Here is a 17,528-nt window from a genome sequence, read left to right on the forward strand (position 1 = left end):
GCCTCCTCTGGAGGTCCCCAGCATCAAAGATGCCAGTCTTCAGCCAATTCGATTCACTCTGTGAAAGAAAGAGCTAAAGGCAATGAATACTGCAAAGGCTACGGGCCATGACAATATTCCAGCAATATTACTGAAGACCTGTGCTCCAGAACTTGCCAAGCTGTTCCAGTACAACTACAACATTGGCATCTACCCAGTGATGTGAAAATTGCCCAGGTATGTCCTGTACACAAAAAACAGGACAAATCCAACCCGCCTGATTACCTCCCCTCAATCTACTCTCGATCATCAGTAAAGTGATGGAAGGGGTCATCAACAGTACTATCAAACAGCATTTCCTTAGCAATAACCTGCTCAGTGATGCTCAGTTTGGGTTCTGCCAGGGTCACTCGGACAAAAGAGCTGAACTCCAGAGGTGAGGTGAGAGTGTCTGCCCTTGACATGAAGGCAGCATTTAACCGAGTGTGGTATCAAGGAACCCTAGCAAAACTGGAGTCAATGGGAATCAGGGGGAAAGCTCTCCGCTGGTTGCAGTCATACCTAGCACAGAGGAAGATGGTTGTGGTTGTTGGAGGTCAATTATCTCAGTTCCAGGACATCACTGCAGAAGTTACTCAGGGTAGTGTCCACAGACCAGCCATCTTCAGCTGCTTCATCAATGACCTTCCCTCTGTCATAAGGTCAGAAGTGGGAATGTTTACTGATGATTGCACAATGTTCAGCACCATTCGCGACTCCTCAGATACTGAAGCAGTCCACGTCCAAATGCAGCAAGACCTGGACAATATCCAGGCTTGGGCTGACAAATGGCAAGTAACATTCATGACACACAAGTGTCAGGCAATGACCATCTCCCAACAAGAGAGAACCTAACCATCACCCCTTGACATTCAATGGCATTACCATCAGTAACCCACTATCAACATCCTGGGGCTTACCATTAACCAGAAACTGAGCGTATCTAGCTATATTAATAGTGTGACTACAAGAGCAGGTCAGAGGCTCAGAATCCTGCAGCAAGTAACTCACCTCCTGATTCCCCAAAGCCTGTCCACCATATATAAGGCACAAGTCAGGAGGATGGAGTACTCTCCACTTGCCTGGATGAGTGCAGTTCCAACAACACTCAAGTAGCTTGACACCATCCAGGACAAAACAGCCCACTTGATTTGCACCCTACCCACAACCATTCACTCCCTCCACCACCACTGATGCACATTGCTTGTACACACTATGAATGACATGCTAAATAAGAAACACTCAACACTTTAACTACCAATAAATGTTTAAATGCAACCAAGCACTCCTTTGAAACCTTTATGATTCCCAAATCAATAAAAACAATACAAATGTTATGCACAACTTTATCTCATTTGAAATAATGAGACGAGGGCCGGAATTTTATGAGCTTGGAAGCAGGAAGGCGGGAAACTTGATGTGGTTTGGCATTGGGTGACATGCCCGATATCTTCCCGCCACCAGGCCATTTTGGTCTCTTGAGAATCCCCGATTTTAGTCTTTCACCATTAACAGCCATGTCTTAAACTGCCTGGGCCTCAAGCTCCCTGCCTAACTCGCTCTCCTCTCTGCTGCACATTCCGCCTTACTGCTTAAAACTCTTTGACCAAATTTTTAATCATTTCTGCTGAGATCTCATTCAGTGTCAAATTTTGTTTGATACTACTCCTGTGAAGTGCCTTGGAATGTTTTACCTTGTTAAAGGTGCTATGCAAATACAAGTTTTTGTTGAGGACAACTGTAATGTGCAATGTTTGAACAATTCAATAACACTTATTTTTAAAATGAAAATGTTTTTAAATGCCTGTGTCAGGAAGAAATGATGAATTTGATTTCCATAGTATGTGATCCATTTGAGACAGCAGCATGCTCTGTATAGCCTCTGTCATTTTAAGATTGTGTTCACTAAACTGTAAACCTGGTTACAACATAGATTCAGAATTCAATGGAAAGTATTCTAATTTTTGTGCGAATACATCATTCTCACAGGAGACTTATTAAGCTACAATATTTCTGTTGAGAACAATACCAGAGGGAATAAACTGCACTAAGAATGTATATATGGCATGGTTTCCAGTTCATATTGAGGACATAGAACCATAGAACACTACAGCACAGAAAACAGGCCATTCGGCCCTTCTAGTCTGTGCCGAAATATTATTCCGCTAATCCCATTGACCTGCACCCAGTCCATAACCCTCCAGACCTCTCCCATCCATTTATCTATCCAATTTATTCTTAAATGTGAGCCCACATTTATCACGTCAGATGGCAGCTCGTTCCACACTCTCACCACTCTCTGAGTGAAGAAGTTCCCCCTAATGTTCCCCCTAAACCTCTCCTCTTTCACCCTAAAGCCATGTCCTCTCGTGTTTATCTCTCCTAATCTAAGTGGAAGGAGCCCACTCGCATTTACTCTGTCTATACCCCTCATAATTTTGTAAACTTCTATCAAATCTCCCCTCATCCTTCTACGCTCCAAGGAATTATTCTGACATTGGCAATGATTGTAATGCTATGGTGCTAATATAAATTCTTCATCTTCAAAGTGACTTCCCTTATTTAACCCTGCTGTGAACACTAAAGCAATTACCAGGTTGTCAGAAAGACATCACAATAGGCTCAGTTTCTAATCAGTGACTTTTGCTGTCCTTTTAACTTACATTTCAACTATATTACCAACCAGAATGAAGGTTTTGTTCAAGTCTTCAGTTTTATTTCTGGCCTCACTGAATATCTATAAAAAAAGTCTCAAGTTCACTCTTATGGTTTACAATTTGAAGCTCTCAATTAAATTTTAGTTTTATTACACGATGCTAATCACTGATAACTCCAGATTTAGTCTGAATAATTTAACTGGCTTTGATCATTGTGGTGGCAATTTTTGTTCCATTACTGCCCAGTTGCACTAAGATAGCAGTAGTGAAACCAAAATCAGGCAGCAAATAGTCATGACAACTTACTGCTGGGTTGACAACCATTCTAATTAACAGGTGGACTAGCAACCTGTCTCCCAAAGCTCCCATCAGAAACAGATAGGGATATTCACACTTATGCACATAGGGGTCAAATGATACAATTCAGATCCCAATGCAGTTTTCCTCTCTGACAGTCTGACAATTTCCAGATTTTGCTCCTGTGATACAAGTCTGCAGGTGACTAGTTCCAGTGATGCGGAATCCTCCTGTGTTGTTGGGTGAAGCTTTTGGAGGCAGTTGATGTGGGTTTTGCACTTAATTCAATTTGAAATGTTATCTAGTTGCTGCCTTATGTTTTGCAGTCATTGCCTGCAGCTCCACAGAGCTGCTGCTTTTTGATTCTGGTGCTAAATACAGCTCCCCTTAAGCCACTGTGGAAGGTACTTTTCGAGTGGACTCCTTGCCCGACTTTGTACATACATGTCGTCAAGATACCTTAAGCGGGGTATGTTCTGCATAGAGAGCTCGCCAATTATATTGTAAGGAGGATCCACCAAAAAAGCTGATTAGGTCCCACACTGATTCCTTGTTGCCTTATATCCCCACCCAATCCCCATCCAGTCCAATTAATGATCATATATGCAAGAATATTTACAGATTCCTCTGAAAACATGTGACATGTTGGTTCCTCCACCAGCAGCAAACATTTGAGCCTGGGTACTCATTTTCAACACTACAAATGATCTAACAGAACTTTGCAGTGGAGCAGTTCTAAGTACCAGCATTAAATAGTAATCATGGGCACCACCCTTTTATTTGGGAGCCTCGAGCATTGGTTGGCTTTACTGAGGGATTTTTGTATGCATTCTCTCATTCCTCAGATTGCCCTTTGTCATTAATTCACAAACACAATCCAGCTACACGTCTATCATTAAGAAAGTTTGTCCAACTTCCTAACGAACCTTTCCTTTGCTTGTCCACATTCTCCTTGTCAGTTCTTTTTGGCTCATTGTCTCTTTTCTATGGATCTACCTTTGTGTCAGGACTGTAGAAGGAGTGAAGCTATCATTCTCTGTTGTAGGTACAGCTAAATCCCCTGTGTCCAGCATGCTTGCAGCTGCTCCATGTGTGCCTTGATGCTGCCATTTCAGAGCTGCTGATGCATTTGCCTGGTTTTATCTATTACCTAATGCTTTCATTGTCTTTTTAAAAAAAAATTAGCATAGTCAGTTTATTTTTATTTCCACCTGTGCTGTACCTTGGCCAGAAATGGCCTTTCAAGTTGCCTAATGGCACCTACCAAAAAAAGTTTTAAGTGTACTTGCATTGTGTGGACCAGGCAAGATGTTATTTGGATCCGATGGTCATTCTGATTTCTATTTATGCCGTGATTCTGTCCAGCAGTTCCCACTAGTTTCTTAAGCTCCAAAGCAGCAATACTGCTGCAAGTTTTATTAAAAAAAATAAAAATTTGGCCAGCTTTGCTGATAATTTCACTTATTTTCAAGTTGAACTCCTTGACAGACTCAATACACAGGATAGGTTATGATTTTATGATAGCTGGACTCCTTGCTAAGTTTTTGGGATGGATCTAGATATGCTAGTCTTTGATATGCAAAGCAGTGAACAAATTCCTTCAGCAATCCCAGCTTGTTTATTATGTTCTGAAATGGTTATTTATGAAAGGACACAATTTATAATGAAAGAAATATTCACCATGTTTCTGTGGTTGTGGGGCTTGAAGCTGTTAAGTGGCATTACTTGTCAATCTAAAATTCTGCTAACCAGAGCTTAAGTATTTTTGGCTGCTCTCAAGTAATAGTTGGTTCAGTTGAAGATTTTAAATGCATTGCTTCTATCTTCAGAAATACTTTTAGGGTGAAGAGATCCCCGAAGCGTTCCTCACTATCTGAAGCATCCTCGCAGGTCAGTAAACATAGATTCAACTTAATTCCAGAACCCTTAACTACAGTATTACATTGACTTTGTGGACAAATGGAAGGAGACAGGAGGGGTAATTGAGGGAGTTGGAGGAGGGCTGTAACTGTACAAAAGGTTAATTCAAGAGTAATAAAACAGTCTGTGGACTTAAATTTTAGTCTTTTTTTGACACTCTATCAGTTTTAATGTTACAGTGTACAACATATTTGTTAGCCTTGATATCCTAGCTTGGAAGCCAGAAATTCTGATTTAAAAGCTTGATATAAGCATTTTCCTAAAGGAACATGAGTATTTTGCAAAGTAATGCTTGCGTTTGTAATTTATAATGCTTTGGTTGTGCTACAAGCTCCTGACAGACCAAGTATACCTTCTAAAGAGATTCTTTAAGCTGGTAATGCTGCTTGATTTCAAGATGAATATTTTTGATGCTTACATTTTAGGAATCAACCCCACTTACTACCCCTGAGACCCCACAAGTAATTGGCACGGTGGAACATGCCACTGATGAAGAGAAACTGGCATCTTCAGTGACAAACCAGAAATGGTCCTACTCTGGAATACAAAGTGAATTGGAAGAAGATAAACCCGATTATCCCCAGCCTTCAGATCTTTCTGCATTCGTAAATGAGAATTCTGAATTTGTAAATGAGAACTATTCTTCAGCAGGTAAGTTTCAAACTGCTGTACAAATTTATAATTTAATTTGGCAACAAATAGGTGACTGGATATAATCATGTTATTTCTCATTGGATACATTATATAAAACCAGAGTTACACAGCATGTGTGATTTTTAATTGAATCACCTCTGCTGTATTGCTGACCTTTGCTTATATATCAGCAGGTGGGGTGTTGTGGAGTGTACACTAATTATTTCTGCTTTTCATTTTTGAAATCAGGATAAGTTACTGTTCTGATAAATGTAACTGAGAGTAAACAGTGTATACCGACGTTTCATTTTGGAAGATTGATACAAATTAGGATTTTAGCCCTCAGTGTTCTTCCACAAGCACAGTATACTTGAATTTCTGATCAAGGCCAGGACATTAGTCTAGTAGATCACTAGTCAGAACCGAGAGAATAGGTGAGACCCAGTTCTGCTGAGTTTCCATCTGTTTCTGCCATTTCGCAAAGTTTCAGTGAAAGGAGATGTGGGTGAATCTTAGGCCCATCAGGGTTGGGGCAACCACAGAGGCCCAAGGTTCATCAGAAATTGGATTGTGGGCATCATCTCCATAACTCTGGAAAGCTGTGGATGCCAACTGGGCATTCAGAAGCAGCAGCTCGCTGGCTTGTGCCACGCCAGTTTGGGACACCTGAGATACTAGTTGTGACTGTAAGGTAGGTCCTGGAGAGGATGGTGTTGTGATAATAGCTGATTGCGGTTGCGGACTCCAGTATTAGATACTATAGGATACTCTGCATAATATATGGGGTCACCTGACCTGGGAGTCGAAGGTCAGATAGCACATGTTGGAGCCTGCCTTAATAGAATTCAGACACTACAGATATGTGTTCGTGTTAGGAAGTTAGCTCAGCTACAATGTCGACGGCCAGTGTGCATCATTAAAATAAAACAAGAAACAAGACATGGTGTCAGAAGTAAACTAAACACAACAATGGAGTTTCTGAAACCACCAACAGAGCTCAGTTTGGAAGGCAATCTTGCATAAAACTGAAAGAGGTTCTGGCAGCGATTCAAGCTGTACCTCACAGCAACGGGCAGTGATAAAAAAGACCCTTAGGTACAGTCTTCCATCTTTGCGTAGCAGGGGAAGCAGCCCTAGAAGTCTACAACACATTCACGTTTGAAAGTGATGAGAAACAAAATGACTTGAAAGAAATAATGGAAAAGTTCAAAGCCTACTGCAGCCCTAAGAAAAACATCACGTATGAAAGATATAAATTTTTTACGTGCGCATAAGACAGTGACAACATTAGTTAGTATGTAACTAAGCTGAGAAAATGAGTTAAATTGTGTGAATTTGGAGAGCTTGAAGAATCACTCATCCGAGATAGAATAATTTGCGGGATCGCAAATGACCAGTGGCAGACACTTCAAAGGCAATGATGGAAACGTAGCAGCGGTAAGCCCAAATAGAGAAAGAAATGCTAGCAATTGTGTTTGGCCTAAAATGCTTCCACCAGTTTGTCTATGGCAAAGATACGGAGGCAGAGTCTGATCATAAGCTTTTGGAAGCTATACTTAAAAAGCCCCTGAACGGTGCACCACCAAGAATCCAAAGATTACTAATGCATCTGCAGAAGTACCAGGTCAGAGTTAAATACAAACTGGGCAAGGAAATGTACATCTCAGACACTCTGCCACGTACATACCTGCCCGTCACGGAGGAAGAGGATAAAGAAACGGAAGCACAGGTTCACATGCTGACAAAGAACTTACCTGTGGCTGTAACCAAACTGGATGAGATCAGAGAAGTGACCAAGAATGACGCCACCCTGAGAAAACTGTAGCAGATTGTGCAAACTGGCTGGCCCACACATTGAAGCGGAGCCCCTTCTGCTGTACAAGAGTGCTGGAACTTTCATGAGGAACTTCATGTAGCAGAAGGAATACTTTTCAAGGGAGAAAATATCATAATTCCTGCAACACGGAGGAAAGAAATGCTGCAGCACATACGTGAAAGTCACTTAGACATAGAAACATGCAGGAGAAGAGCTCGAGATGTAATGTATTGGCCTGGAATGGGAGCACAAATCAGGGAAATGGTGAATGTGTGTGCAGTGTGCCAAAGATACAATAACTCACAACAAAAAGAACCACTTCAACTACACAGTGTTCCAGAGTGGTCCTGGCAGAAAATTGGAGTGGACTTGTTCACATTTGACAACAATGAGAGGCTACTGGCAGTAAATTATTACTCAAAGTTTTTTGTGTTTGTGCTGCTGGGAAATGTTAGTAAGAGCATCACTGTAATAAATCATTTAATATCATGGCCACAGCATACCTGAAGCCTCATCTCCGTTAACGGTCCACACTTCTCAGGCACTGAGTTTCGCAAATTTGCACAGGACTGGGAGTTTTGCCACACTATGTCAAGTCCCAAATATCCACAATCCAACAGAATGGTGGGACATACCGCGCAGACCTTAAAACACCAGTTGAAGAAGACAAAGGAGGATGGAAGAGACTCCTACCTGGCTCTGTTGGATTTCAGGAATACTCCATGAGAGGGCATTGGATCACCTCCAGCACAGCTCCTGATGGAGAGAAGACTAAGAACTAAGCTTCCAACTGCACCCCAACTGTTATTTCCACAGCCAGTGAACTACAGCATGCAGCACCTGCTCAAACTGAGACAGCAGAAGCAGAAACAGTACTTTGATTGAGGTGTCCGGCCTCTGCCTGACCTGGACATGGGAGAGACAGTGAGGATTCAGCATGAAGGGATTGGGAATCCTGCTGTTGGCACAGCAATCACAGGACAACCAAGGTCTTACATAGTGTAGAATCCAAATGGACAACAGTGCAGGAGAAACTGGAAATTCTTATGGAAAACAAATGAAATGCAACCCTGCTCTGAACCAGAAAGTGCAGCTGAAGATCAAAAAGCAAAATGCACCAGTGAAGCAACAAATAACCAGACAAAGCCTGAGAGTCCTGAAAGCTATCCAAGGGGTGATAGTGACAAAGAGTTGGAGAAGGCCCCTTGTCCTTCAAAATCACCTCTGTCATCATTCAGAACATCCAGTGGAAGAATTGTGAAAAAAACCCACAGCGATACAGAGATGAGTAAAAGGCAAAGCAAACTGATTAAAACAGACCAAGAAAGAATAGATAAGACACTTTCTGTACTTGAGTTGTATAAAAGTTTTTTCTTAAAGAAGGGAAATATCATGATAATAGTTGATTGTGGTTGTGGACTCCAGTATTAGATATTGTACGGTGCTCTATTCTATATATGGGGTCACCTGACCTAGAGGTTGACGGTCAGATAGCATTTGTTAGAGTTCAGACACTGCCGACATGTGTTCATGTTAGGAAAATGTGTTATCAGTAAAGTTAGCTCGGCTACAATGTTGACGGCCTGTGTGCATCATTTAAACAAGAAATGAAACAAGACAGATGGGGGGTGGTGGCTGTTGTGGAATAAGTGAATGAGAATTTACTAGCATGGGCTGGCTGCAGCCCACTGTATTTCTGTGGAACCAAGGAACACTCCTGCCTTCTTTGTTCCTCATAAAGGTGAGTTTAAAAAGAATTGCCCTTACAGTTACATGTTGGTGGCAAGAGAAAAACCCAAAAAACTGGTCAAGTTTGTGGCAGATCATAAGAACTGGCATTACGGCTCTTGCAAACTGCCGCCATAAATGCTTCAATATCATTTGAACCTATATGCACATCATTCCAGCATAAATTCTGGTATAAAGGGTTAACAGAAATGATATGCAAATCCATGAGGCACATGATGATGTAGTATTGACACCAGTCAGCTATGTGTTAGACTCTCTCTCAAGATAGAGAGTTGGAGCACCATGCCTAAGAGCAACATGCCTACTCTGTTAGATGTATTACTAATAAACAAGTGTTAAGCAGATACCAGAGTATGACTGCAGTCTGTCTACTAACCAAGTCCCACGCCTAAAGTCCACAGATAGAAGGACCATTTCAGAACATATGTCAGTTGAGTGTCTTGATGCTTTGGAATTGATGTTTTTTGCACCCAAAAATAGGCTGAAGTTTGTCCCGTTGTGTCTTGGTGTCAGTGTGTGTTCCACTATGCTAAATTTATACTCTACTGGAGCAATTAAAATCAGGGATGCTGAAGACACCAGAATTAGAGGAGCAGAGATACTGTATCTCTGAGGGTTGTAGGGCTGGAGGAGATCACTGAGATAGAGTGGGGTGAGATCATGGAGGGATTGGAAACAAGGATGAGAATTTTAAAATTGAGGCATCGCTTAACTAGGAGCCAATGTAGATCAGTAGGCATGGGTTTTTTTTTTCATTTTAGTTACACCCCCTTTTTCTGGATTCTCCTACTAGAGGAGATAGTTTCTCTATTGTATCACGTTCTTTAGTCATCTCAGACACCTTAATTTGATCACTCTTTAATATTTTATGTTAAAGGGAATGCAAGCCTAGTCTGCGTAACATGTCCTCAAAGTTGAACTCTTTTAGCCTGTTATCGTTCTACTGAGTTTACACATCATCCCCCCATGGCTAATATAACCTTTCTGAAGTTTGGTGCTCACAATTGAATGTGGTATTCTAAATGGGGTCCAACCAGAACCCTGTACAGCTTGCACCCTTTGTATTTCAGCCATCTTCAGGTTAAAAAGCAACATTGTAATCGCCTTTTGGCTTATTTTTTGAACCTGTCCACTAGTTTTTAGTGATTTCTGTACATGGACCCCTTAATTTTCCCGCTTATCTACAGTTCCTCGCTTCTTGCTGTTTAGAAAATACCCTGATAGGAACATAGGGCTTACGACCAGGAGTAGGCCATTCAGCCCTTCGAGCCTGCTCCACCATTCAGTAAGATCATGCCTGAGCTGGTTGTGTCTCAACGATACTTTGCCGTCTGCCCCCCATAACCCTTGAGTCCCTTGTCTACCAAAAACCTGTCTAACTCTGCCTTGAATAAATTCAATGACCCTGCCTCCACTACGTTCTGGTGAAGAGAATTCTACATACTAACAACCCTTTGGGAGAAAAAACTTCTCCTGATATCCAAATTAAATGATAGACTTCTTATTCTTAAACTGTGTCCCCTGGTTCTTAGTCTGTTCCACAAGTGGAAATATCTTGCCAATATTTACCTTATCAAATCCCCTCAGGATCTTATGTATTTCAATAAGAACACCTCTCATTCTCATACACCCCAATGGGTATAGGCTTAACCTGTCCAATCTTTTTTCATTAGGTAAGCCCTTCACCCTAGGAATGAGTCAAGTGAACCTTCTCTGAACTGCTTCTAATTTTTCAAATAAGGAGACCAAAACTGTACACAGTATTCCAGATGTGGAACTGTACAGCTGCAGTAAAACTTCCCTACTTTGATATCCCATTCCCTTTGCAGTAAATACCAACATTCCAATTGCCTTCTTAATCACTTGCTGTACCTGCATACTAACTTTTTGTGATTCGTATACCAGGACACCCAGATCCCTCTGTACCACTGAGTTCTGCAATATCTCTCCATTTAAATAGAGTACTGCTTTTCTATTCTTCCTGCCAAAGTGGACAAGTTCACATTTTCCCACATTATACTTCATCTGCTAAGTTTTTGCCCACTCACTTAATCTACCTACATTCTTTTGCAGGCTCTCTATTTCTTCTTGACTACTTATTTTCCTACCTATCTTGCTGTCATCGGCAAATTTAGCTACCGTATATTTGGTCCCTCCACCCAAATCATTGATGTAGATTGTAAATATTTGAAATCTATCTCTTTGACGTCGAAAGTGGATGACCTCATATTTTCACACATTGAAGTCCATCTTGTCTACTCACTTAACCTATCAATGTTCCTTTGCAACTTTCTGCTCCCACCTGCAGCACCAGCTAACTTAGTGTTGTTACCAAACTTGAATGTATGGCTCTCTATTCCTTCATCCAAGCCATTTACAAACATATTGAAAAGCTGTGGCCTCAGTACAGATGCCTGGTAAACACCACTAGTCATGTGCTGCCAATTTGAGCACATACCCATTAACCCTACACTCTGGGCTGGATTTTTGTCATGGAGACAGGGTTTTGGGAGTTGGTAAATTTCCCAATTCTGTGATCTTGGAGGAACCTGGCTGCCCTATTTTCATATCAGGGAGGTGGGCATGGGTTGGAGACGGGCTCACTGCCTTCAGAGACAGACCCGAGGTGGTAGTGGAAGTGGGTGAGGCCTGTATTTAGATCATCAGTCCAATTGTTTTCATGGTTGTTAGACCCTCGAGCCCTCAACCCCACCCACCCCCATGCCAATTTCATGCCCCCTCAAATCTCCTATGCCCACTCACCAATTATGCACTAGGTACATAAAAAATGAACCATATAATAACATGGCAAGTCTTTGAAATGCTCAATTGAAAGAAAACAGCCAATTCAAAGTCCCTTTGAAAAACACTACACCTCTCCACAATCTGTCAGTCAAACACAGGTAGAGAACACCTTTAATCTTATGTAAATAAATGCACAGGCATTAAAAAAACACTCCAAAGAAAATTCAAGTAAATAAAAAGTAATAAAGACAAAGTTAGACAAAGCTAGCTGTCCCATTTGCAACTGTGTAAACAAACCCCTGTTAAACTGAGTCCATTAGTCATTCTTGGTGCTCAGCCAAGCATTTGCAATGAGCCCACCTGGCAACTGTATCAACAGAAGCAGGCTGAACAGATTGCCAGACATCTGTTTTTCCAGGTGGCCTCTATGAAAGTGGAGGGCTAATTAGGGACCATAGCGGTAATCTGCGTGTGGAGGCAGAGGATGTAGGCATGATTCTTAGTGAATACCTTGTGTCTGTTTTCACAAAAGAGAGAGATGATAGAGACATTGCAATAAGGGAGGAGGAGTGTGAAGTATTAGATGATGTAGATAATGTAGTGTGAGGGGAAATATTAAACAGTTTTTACATCATTGCAAGTGGATAAGTTCCCAGGTCTGGCTGAAATACATCCTAGGCTGTTAAAAGAACCAAGAGGAAAAAATAGCAGAGTTTCTGACCATCATTTTCCAATTCTCCTTAGCTACAGATGTGGTGCTAGAGGGCTGGAGGACAGCTAATGATGTACCATTGTTTTAATAAGGGAGAAAGGAATAGGCTGAGTTATTATAGGACAATCAGCCTAATTTCATAGGTGGAAAAATTATGGGAAAATGTTCTGAGAGATGGAATAAATCTTCACCTAGAAAGACAAGGATTAATTAAAGACAGTCAGCATGAATTTATTAAGGGAAGGTCATGTCTGACTAACATGATCAGATTTCTTGAGGCAGTAACCAGGAGGATAGGACATTTTATGCAGTCTATATGGATTTTAGCAAGCTTTTTAATAAGGTTCCACACGGCAAATTGGTCACAAAGATAAAATACCATGGGATCCAAGGTAAATGGCAAGTTAGATCCAAAATTGGCTCAGGGAACAAAGAGTAATAGACAATGGATGTTTTTGTGACTGGAAGGCTGTGATGTTCTGCAGGGCTTAGTGCTAGGTCCCTTGCTTTTTTGTGGTATATATCTATAATTTGGACTTGAATGTTGGGGGAATGATGAAAAAACTTGAAGAAAGCTGTAGACTGCAGGAAGATATCAATGGACAAGTGCGGTGGACCAGACAGTGGTAAATGGAGTTCAGTCCGGGGGAGTGTGAGGTTTAGAGATAGCTAACAAGGCAAGGGAATACACAATAAATGGTAGGATACTGAGAAGTGTGGAACAGAGGGACCTTGGGGTGCATGTCTACATGTCCATGAATGTGGCTAAACAGATAGTTAAGGTGGTCAAGAAGGCATATGGGTTACTTGCCTTTATTAGCAGGAACATACAATATAAAAGCAGAGAGGTTATACTGGAACTGTATAAAATGTTAGTTAGGCCACAGCTGGAATACTGCCTGCAGTTATGGACACAGCACTATAGGAAAGATATGATTACAATGGAGAGGGTACAGAGAAGATTGATGAGGATGCTGCCTGGGTCGGAGAATTTTAGTTATGAGGAAAGATTAGATAGGCTAGGGTTGTTTTCTTTGGAATAAATGAGGCTAAGGAGAGACCTAACTGAAGCATATAAAATTATGAGGGGTCTGGATAGAGTGGATAGGAAGACCTTATTCCCCTTGGTTGATGACTCCATAACCAATGGGCATAGATTTAAGGCAAGAGGTAGGAGATTTAGAAGGGGATTCGAGAGGAATTTTCTTTCTCCCAGAGGGTAGGGGGAAGTTGATACTCACTGCCTGAAAGGGTAGTAGAGGCAGAAACATTCATAAAATTTAAAAATTACTTGGATGTGCACTTGAAGCCTTGTAACCTGCAAAGCTATGAACCAAGGCTGGATAGCAATTTGCTGGCCGGCATGGGCATGATGGGCTGAATGGCGTGCATTCGTATTATAAATTTCTATGTTCATACATCAAATCTTAGCAGGTAGTTCTGTTAACCCGAAGAGAGAGATTGGTTTATTTTAAATTTTGAAAATACACAGTGATTTTTAAAGCAGTTGAAACACTCTGGACATAAGACAGAAAACAAGATTTTAATAGTGAATGGCCAATGGAGCGTTGTATGCAGTGTTAGGAGTGTAAAGCAGAATAAAATAATGGTCTGGCTATGTGGGGAGGAAGGTAAGTGCAATCTTGACACTTTATTGGGTAATTGAAATAAGCAGGAGACAGATTTTAACAAGCTTGAAATTGAGGGCAATAAAACCTGGTAAGTGCAAACAAATCATAAACGTAAAAGATTTAACAGTTCAGAATATGATCAAGTGTTTCAGTTAAGATGTTTTTGTAATAATCCATTTAACATCAGAACATTACGACTTTACTGTAACATAGCTTTGTAGTTCAACTTGATCCAGTGCCAGTATGATTTCTAGGTTATTCGCTTAGTAGAAAAATTTGTTTGGAGTCAAAAATAAAATAGTTATCTGAATTTAAATAATGAAATAATGGAAAAGATCACGAAGGTCTACAAGTTGGACCAGATCTGAATGGCCAAAAGATTTAATAGTTAATACTGCAGGGTCTCAAATTAGGAAGGAAATCAGTCCATAGCCATTGATCATCTGAAAAGAATCTGAGAATTTACATTGGAAATCTTATAAATACTATTTCAACAATCCCTGCTTATTAATTGTAGTATATTTGAATTGATTATGTAAAAGCTTTTTACAACACAAAACTTTCAGTCATATATGGTGTCAGCCATGGCTCAGTCAATGGCACTCTTGCATCTGGGTCACAAGGTTCCAGGTTCAAATCCCAATTGAGTACAAAAATCAAAGTTGACATTCCTGTGCAGTACTGCGTGAACACTGGCAACATTATTGGAGATGCAACCTTTCACTAAACCAAGGCCTCATCTACCTCCCCAGGTACTTGGAAAAGATCCCATGACGCTATTTCAAAGAAGAGCAGGGGAGTTATCCCCAGTGACCTGACATATTTATCCCTCGACCAACATCAGAAAAATAGATTATCTGGTCATTATCACATATTGTTTGTGGAAGTTTGCTCTGTGCATATTGGCTGCCGTGTGTCCTACATTACAACAGTATCCATACTTTAAAATGTACTTTACTTCCAGTGAGGCACTTTGAAACATCAAGGCCAGAATTTTGAATTCAGTGTGTGGGGGCGGGCCCGACACGCTGACGTGTAAAATGATGCCTGGTGACATCGGGCATACATCACCGCGCTTCATTTAGATCTGTCGTTCGGCGGGCGTGCAGCTGCCAAACTGTCAAAGGCCTGTTAAAGCCATTAGGGAACTAGTTTAGATAATTAACAGCGCTGCCCATCCAACCTTAAGGTTCGCGGGCAGGCGAAGAGCCCAAGTGGCCTTTGCGTTTTTCAGGAAGGCTCATCCACGGGTGGGATGAGGTTTCCTGAAGGTTTAATAAAATAAATAAATAAATTCTGATAAATTGACAAACATGTCCCAGCTCATGTGACACTGTCACATGAGGAGACGTGTAAATAATTTTTACCTTTCTTTATTTAAAAATTTCAATATGAACTTAATCTCCCTGAGGCAGCTCCGTGCCTCAGGGAGATTTCTGTGTGCGAAAGAGCGCAGGCCCCAACTCTCCTTCCTCGCCCGCCCACACGAGTAGCACTGACCGGCCTTGCGTCATGCTGGGTAGGCCTTAATTGGCCCGCCCACGTAAAATGGTGGCGCGCAGCCGATCACGGGCTGGCAACATCGGCTCCGCACCCGCTCCCGACCGGCCCGCCCGACATTCAGAAAATTCTTCCCCCAAGCTTTTGTGAAAAGTGCTACATAAATGCAAAACTTTTTTTGCCCTTTTGTATTGAACCCATGCCTATACTTAGGCATGCACACTACTCAAAGAACCCAATTTTTAATATTTCTTATAACTGCAATAAACTATCAAGTCAAATGTTCCCCTATGCATTATTTCTCTCTTTGCTTTTCATGGCCATGTTTTACTTCCCTTATTCAGCTTGCTGTGATATGATAGCTTTCAAGGTGATCTTGGGCAATATGTCAAATAGACACACTGGGCATTCTTGTGGTTTGCACGATCTGCCAAAATACCACCGTGACTATGTGGGTGCTTACAGAAAAATAAAAATGTGCTGTAGCCAAAATGATTTAGAATATAGTCCTTTCCATTGACACTATGCAATATGTAGATCTCGCACAGAGTCCATTATTCAGAATCTACTTGTGAAGCCCGCTCTATTCTGTTGTCTAAATTTGCTTTCTCAATGCTTTATTTTACAGTTTTGGGATATGAACATTCTTTAGAAATAGAGTACATGGAAAAAATTGGTTCATCATCACCTGTAAGTATCAATTTCATGTTAAACCCTGATGACAAAAAGTTGTTGAATAGTTGAAGTAACTTAAATCTCATTGAGCTTGTTTTAGGGAAAATGCCAAACTTAGCCACTTAACTGATGAAGCTATTTATACGATGCATACTAAGGTCAAATTGTGCTTGAGATACTTTCTACCTACGCTAATTTTTTAAAAAGGTTTAGGGCGCTGAATGTCCTTGGGGCATTCTTCCCCTTTTCTGCTGTAACTTTGGCATTATCACTACCGAGTAAATTATTATACCCAATTCTGAAAGTAATGCTATTCTGCTTTTCTTTTCTTTTAGCACCATGATACAAATGCAAAAAAACAGTCCATGTACTTAAAGATTGATTCTCTGAAAGACAGTCCAATAAAATGTCCTCCCATCAGACTATCTGACTCAACCACTCCTTGTTCAGGGTATGTATTCAAAGTCTTCCTTTGAATAATCTGGTGTGCTTTGAGAGGACAGAGATTGATTCATTTTCTAAATACAAGGATCTTTACAATTGCTTCCTCATTTCCTGCAGTTTTTTTTTTGACCACTAAAGTCCTAAGTGAGTCTTTGTTTAAATGAATAGATTTTAAAAATCCTGGTGACCATTTTTTTCTTAAAACGTTTTTAGCTGAAAGCATCATTCAAGCAAAATGGTTTAAGAAATTCTAGGGGGAGAATTTTCCCTCCATCGGTGGGGGTTGTGTGGGGGCGGGCAGGAGCGGGCGCGAATATGATTGGCGCCCCTGATCGGGTCCGCGCTGCCATTTTACGTGGGCGGGCCAATTAAGGCCCACCCAGCGTGATGTGCGCCCGGAAGTGCTGTGCGCTCCCTGTGCAGGCGGGGGGGGGCGGATTCCCTGAGTCGGGGCCGCATGTGCGCGGAAGAGCGCAGAAATCTGTGCCTCAGGGAGATTAGTTTAAGGTTGAAAAATTTTAATAAAGAAAAGAAAACGTTTTGAGACATGTCCCCTCATGTGACAGTGTCACATGAGCTGGGATATGTCAAGGAACATTGATGAAAAAATGTACTTAATTTATAAACCCTTCATGAAACCTCATTCCACCCGTGGATGAGGTTCCATGAAAAATGCAAAGGCCGCCTGGGCTCTTCGCCTGCCCCCCCAGCCTTAAGGTTATTACTTTAAT

At 41.3% G+C, this 17,528-nt stretch overlaps 1 protein-coding gene across 1 annotated transcript in view; it reads left to right on the forward strand.

The window, feature by feature from the left end:
• LOC144694412 (uncharacterized) overlaps positions 1-17,528 on the forward strand; it is a 296,780-nt gene that overhangs the window by 229,971 nt on the left and 49,281 nt on the right. The window contains exons 19-22 of the mRNA XM_078564775.1: positions 4,802-4,862; positions 5,318-5,543; positions 16,307-16,368; positions 16,689-16,804. Coding sequence (XP_078420901.1) covers positions 4,802-4,862; positions 5,318-5,543; positions 16,307-16,368; positions 16,689-16,804 — 465 coding nt within the window. The remainder of the gene's footprint in view (positions 1-4,801; positions 4,863-5,317; positions 5,544-16,306; positions 16,369-16,688; positions 16,805-17,528) is intronic.

Source organism: Cetorhinus maximus, chromosome 20 (assembly GCF_964194155.1).
Source record: "Cetorhinus maximus chromosome 20, sCetMax3.hap1.1, whole genome shotgun sequence".
NCBI lineage: Eukaryota > Metazoa > Chordata > Chondrichthyes > Lamniformes > Cetorhinidae > Cetorhinus > Cetorhinus maximus.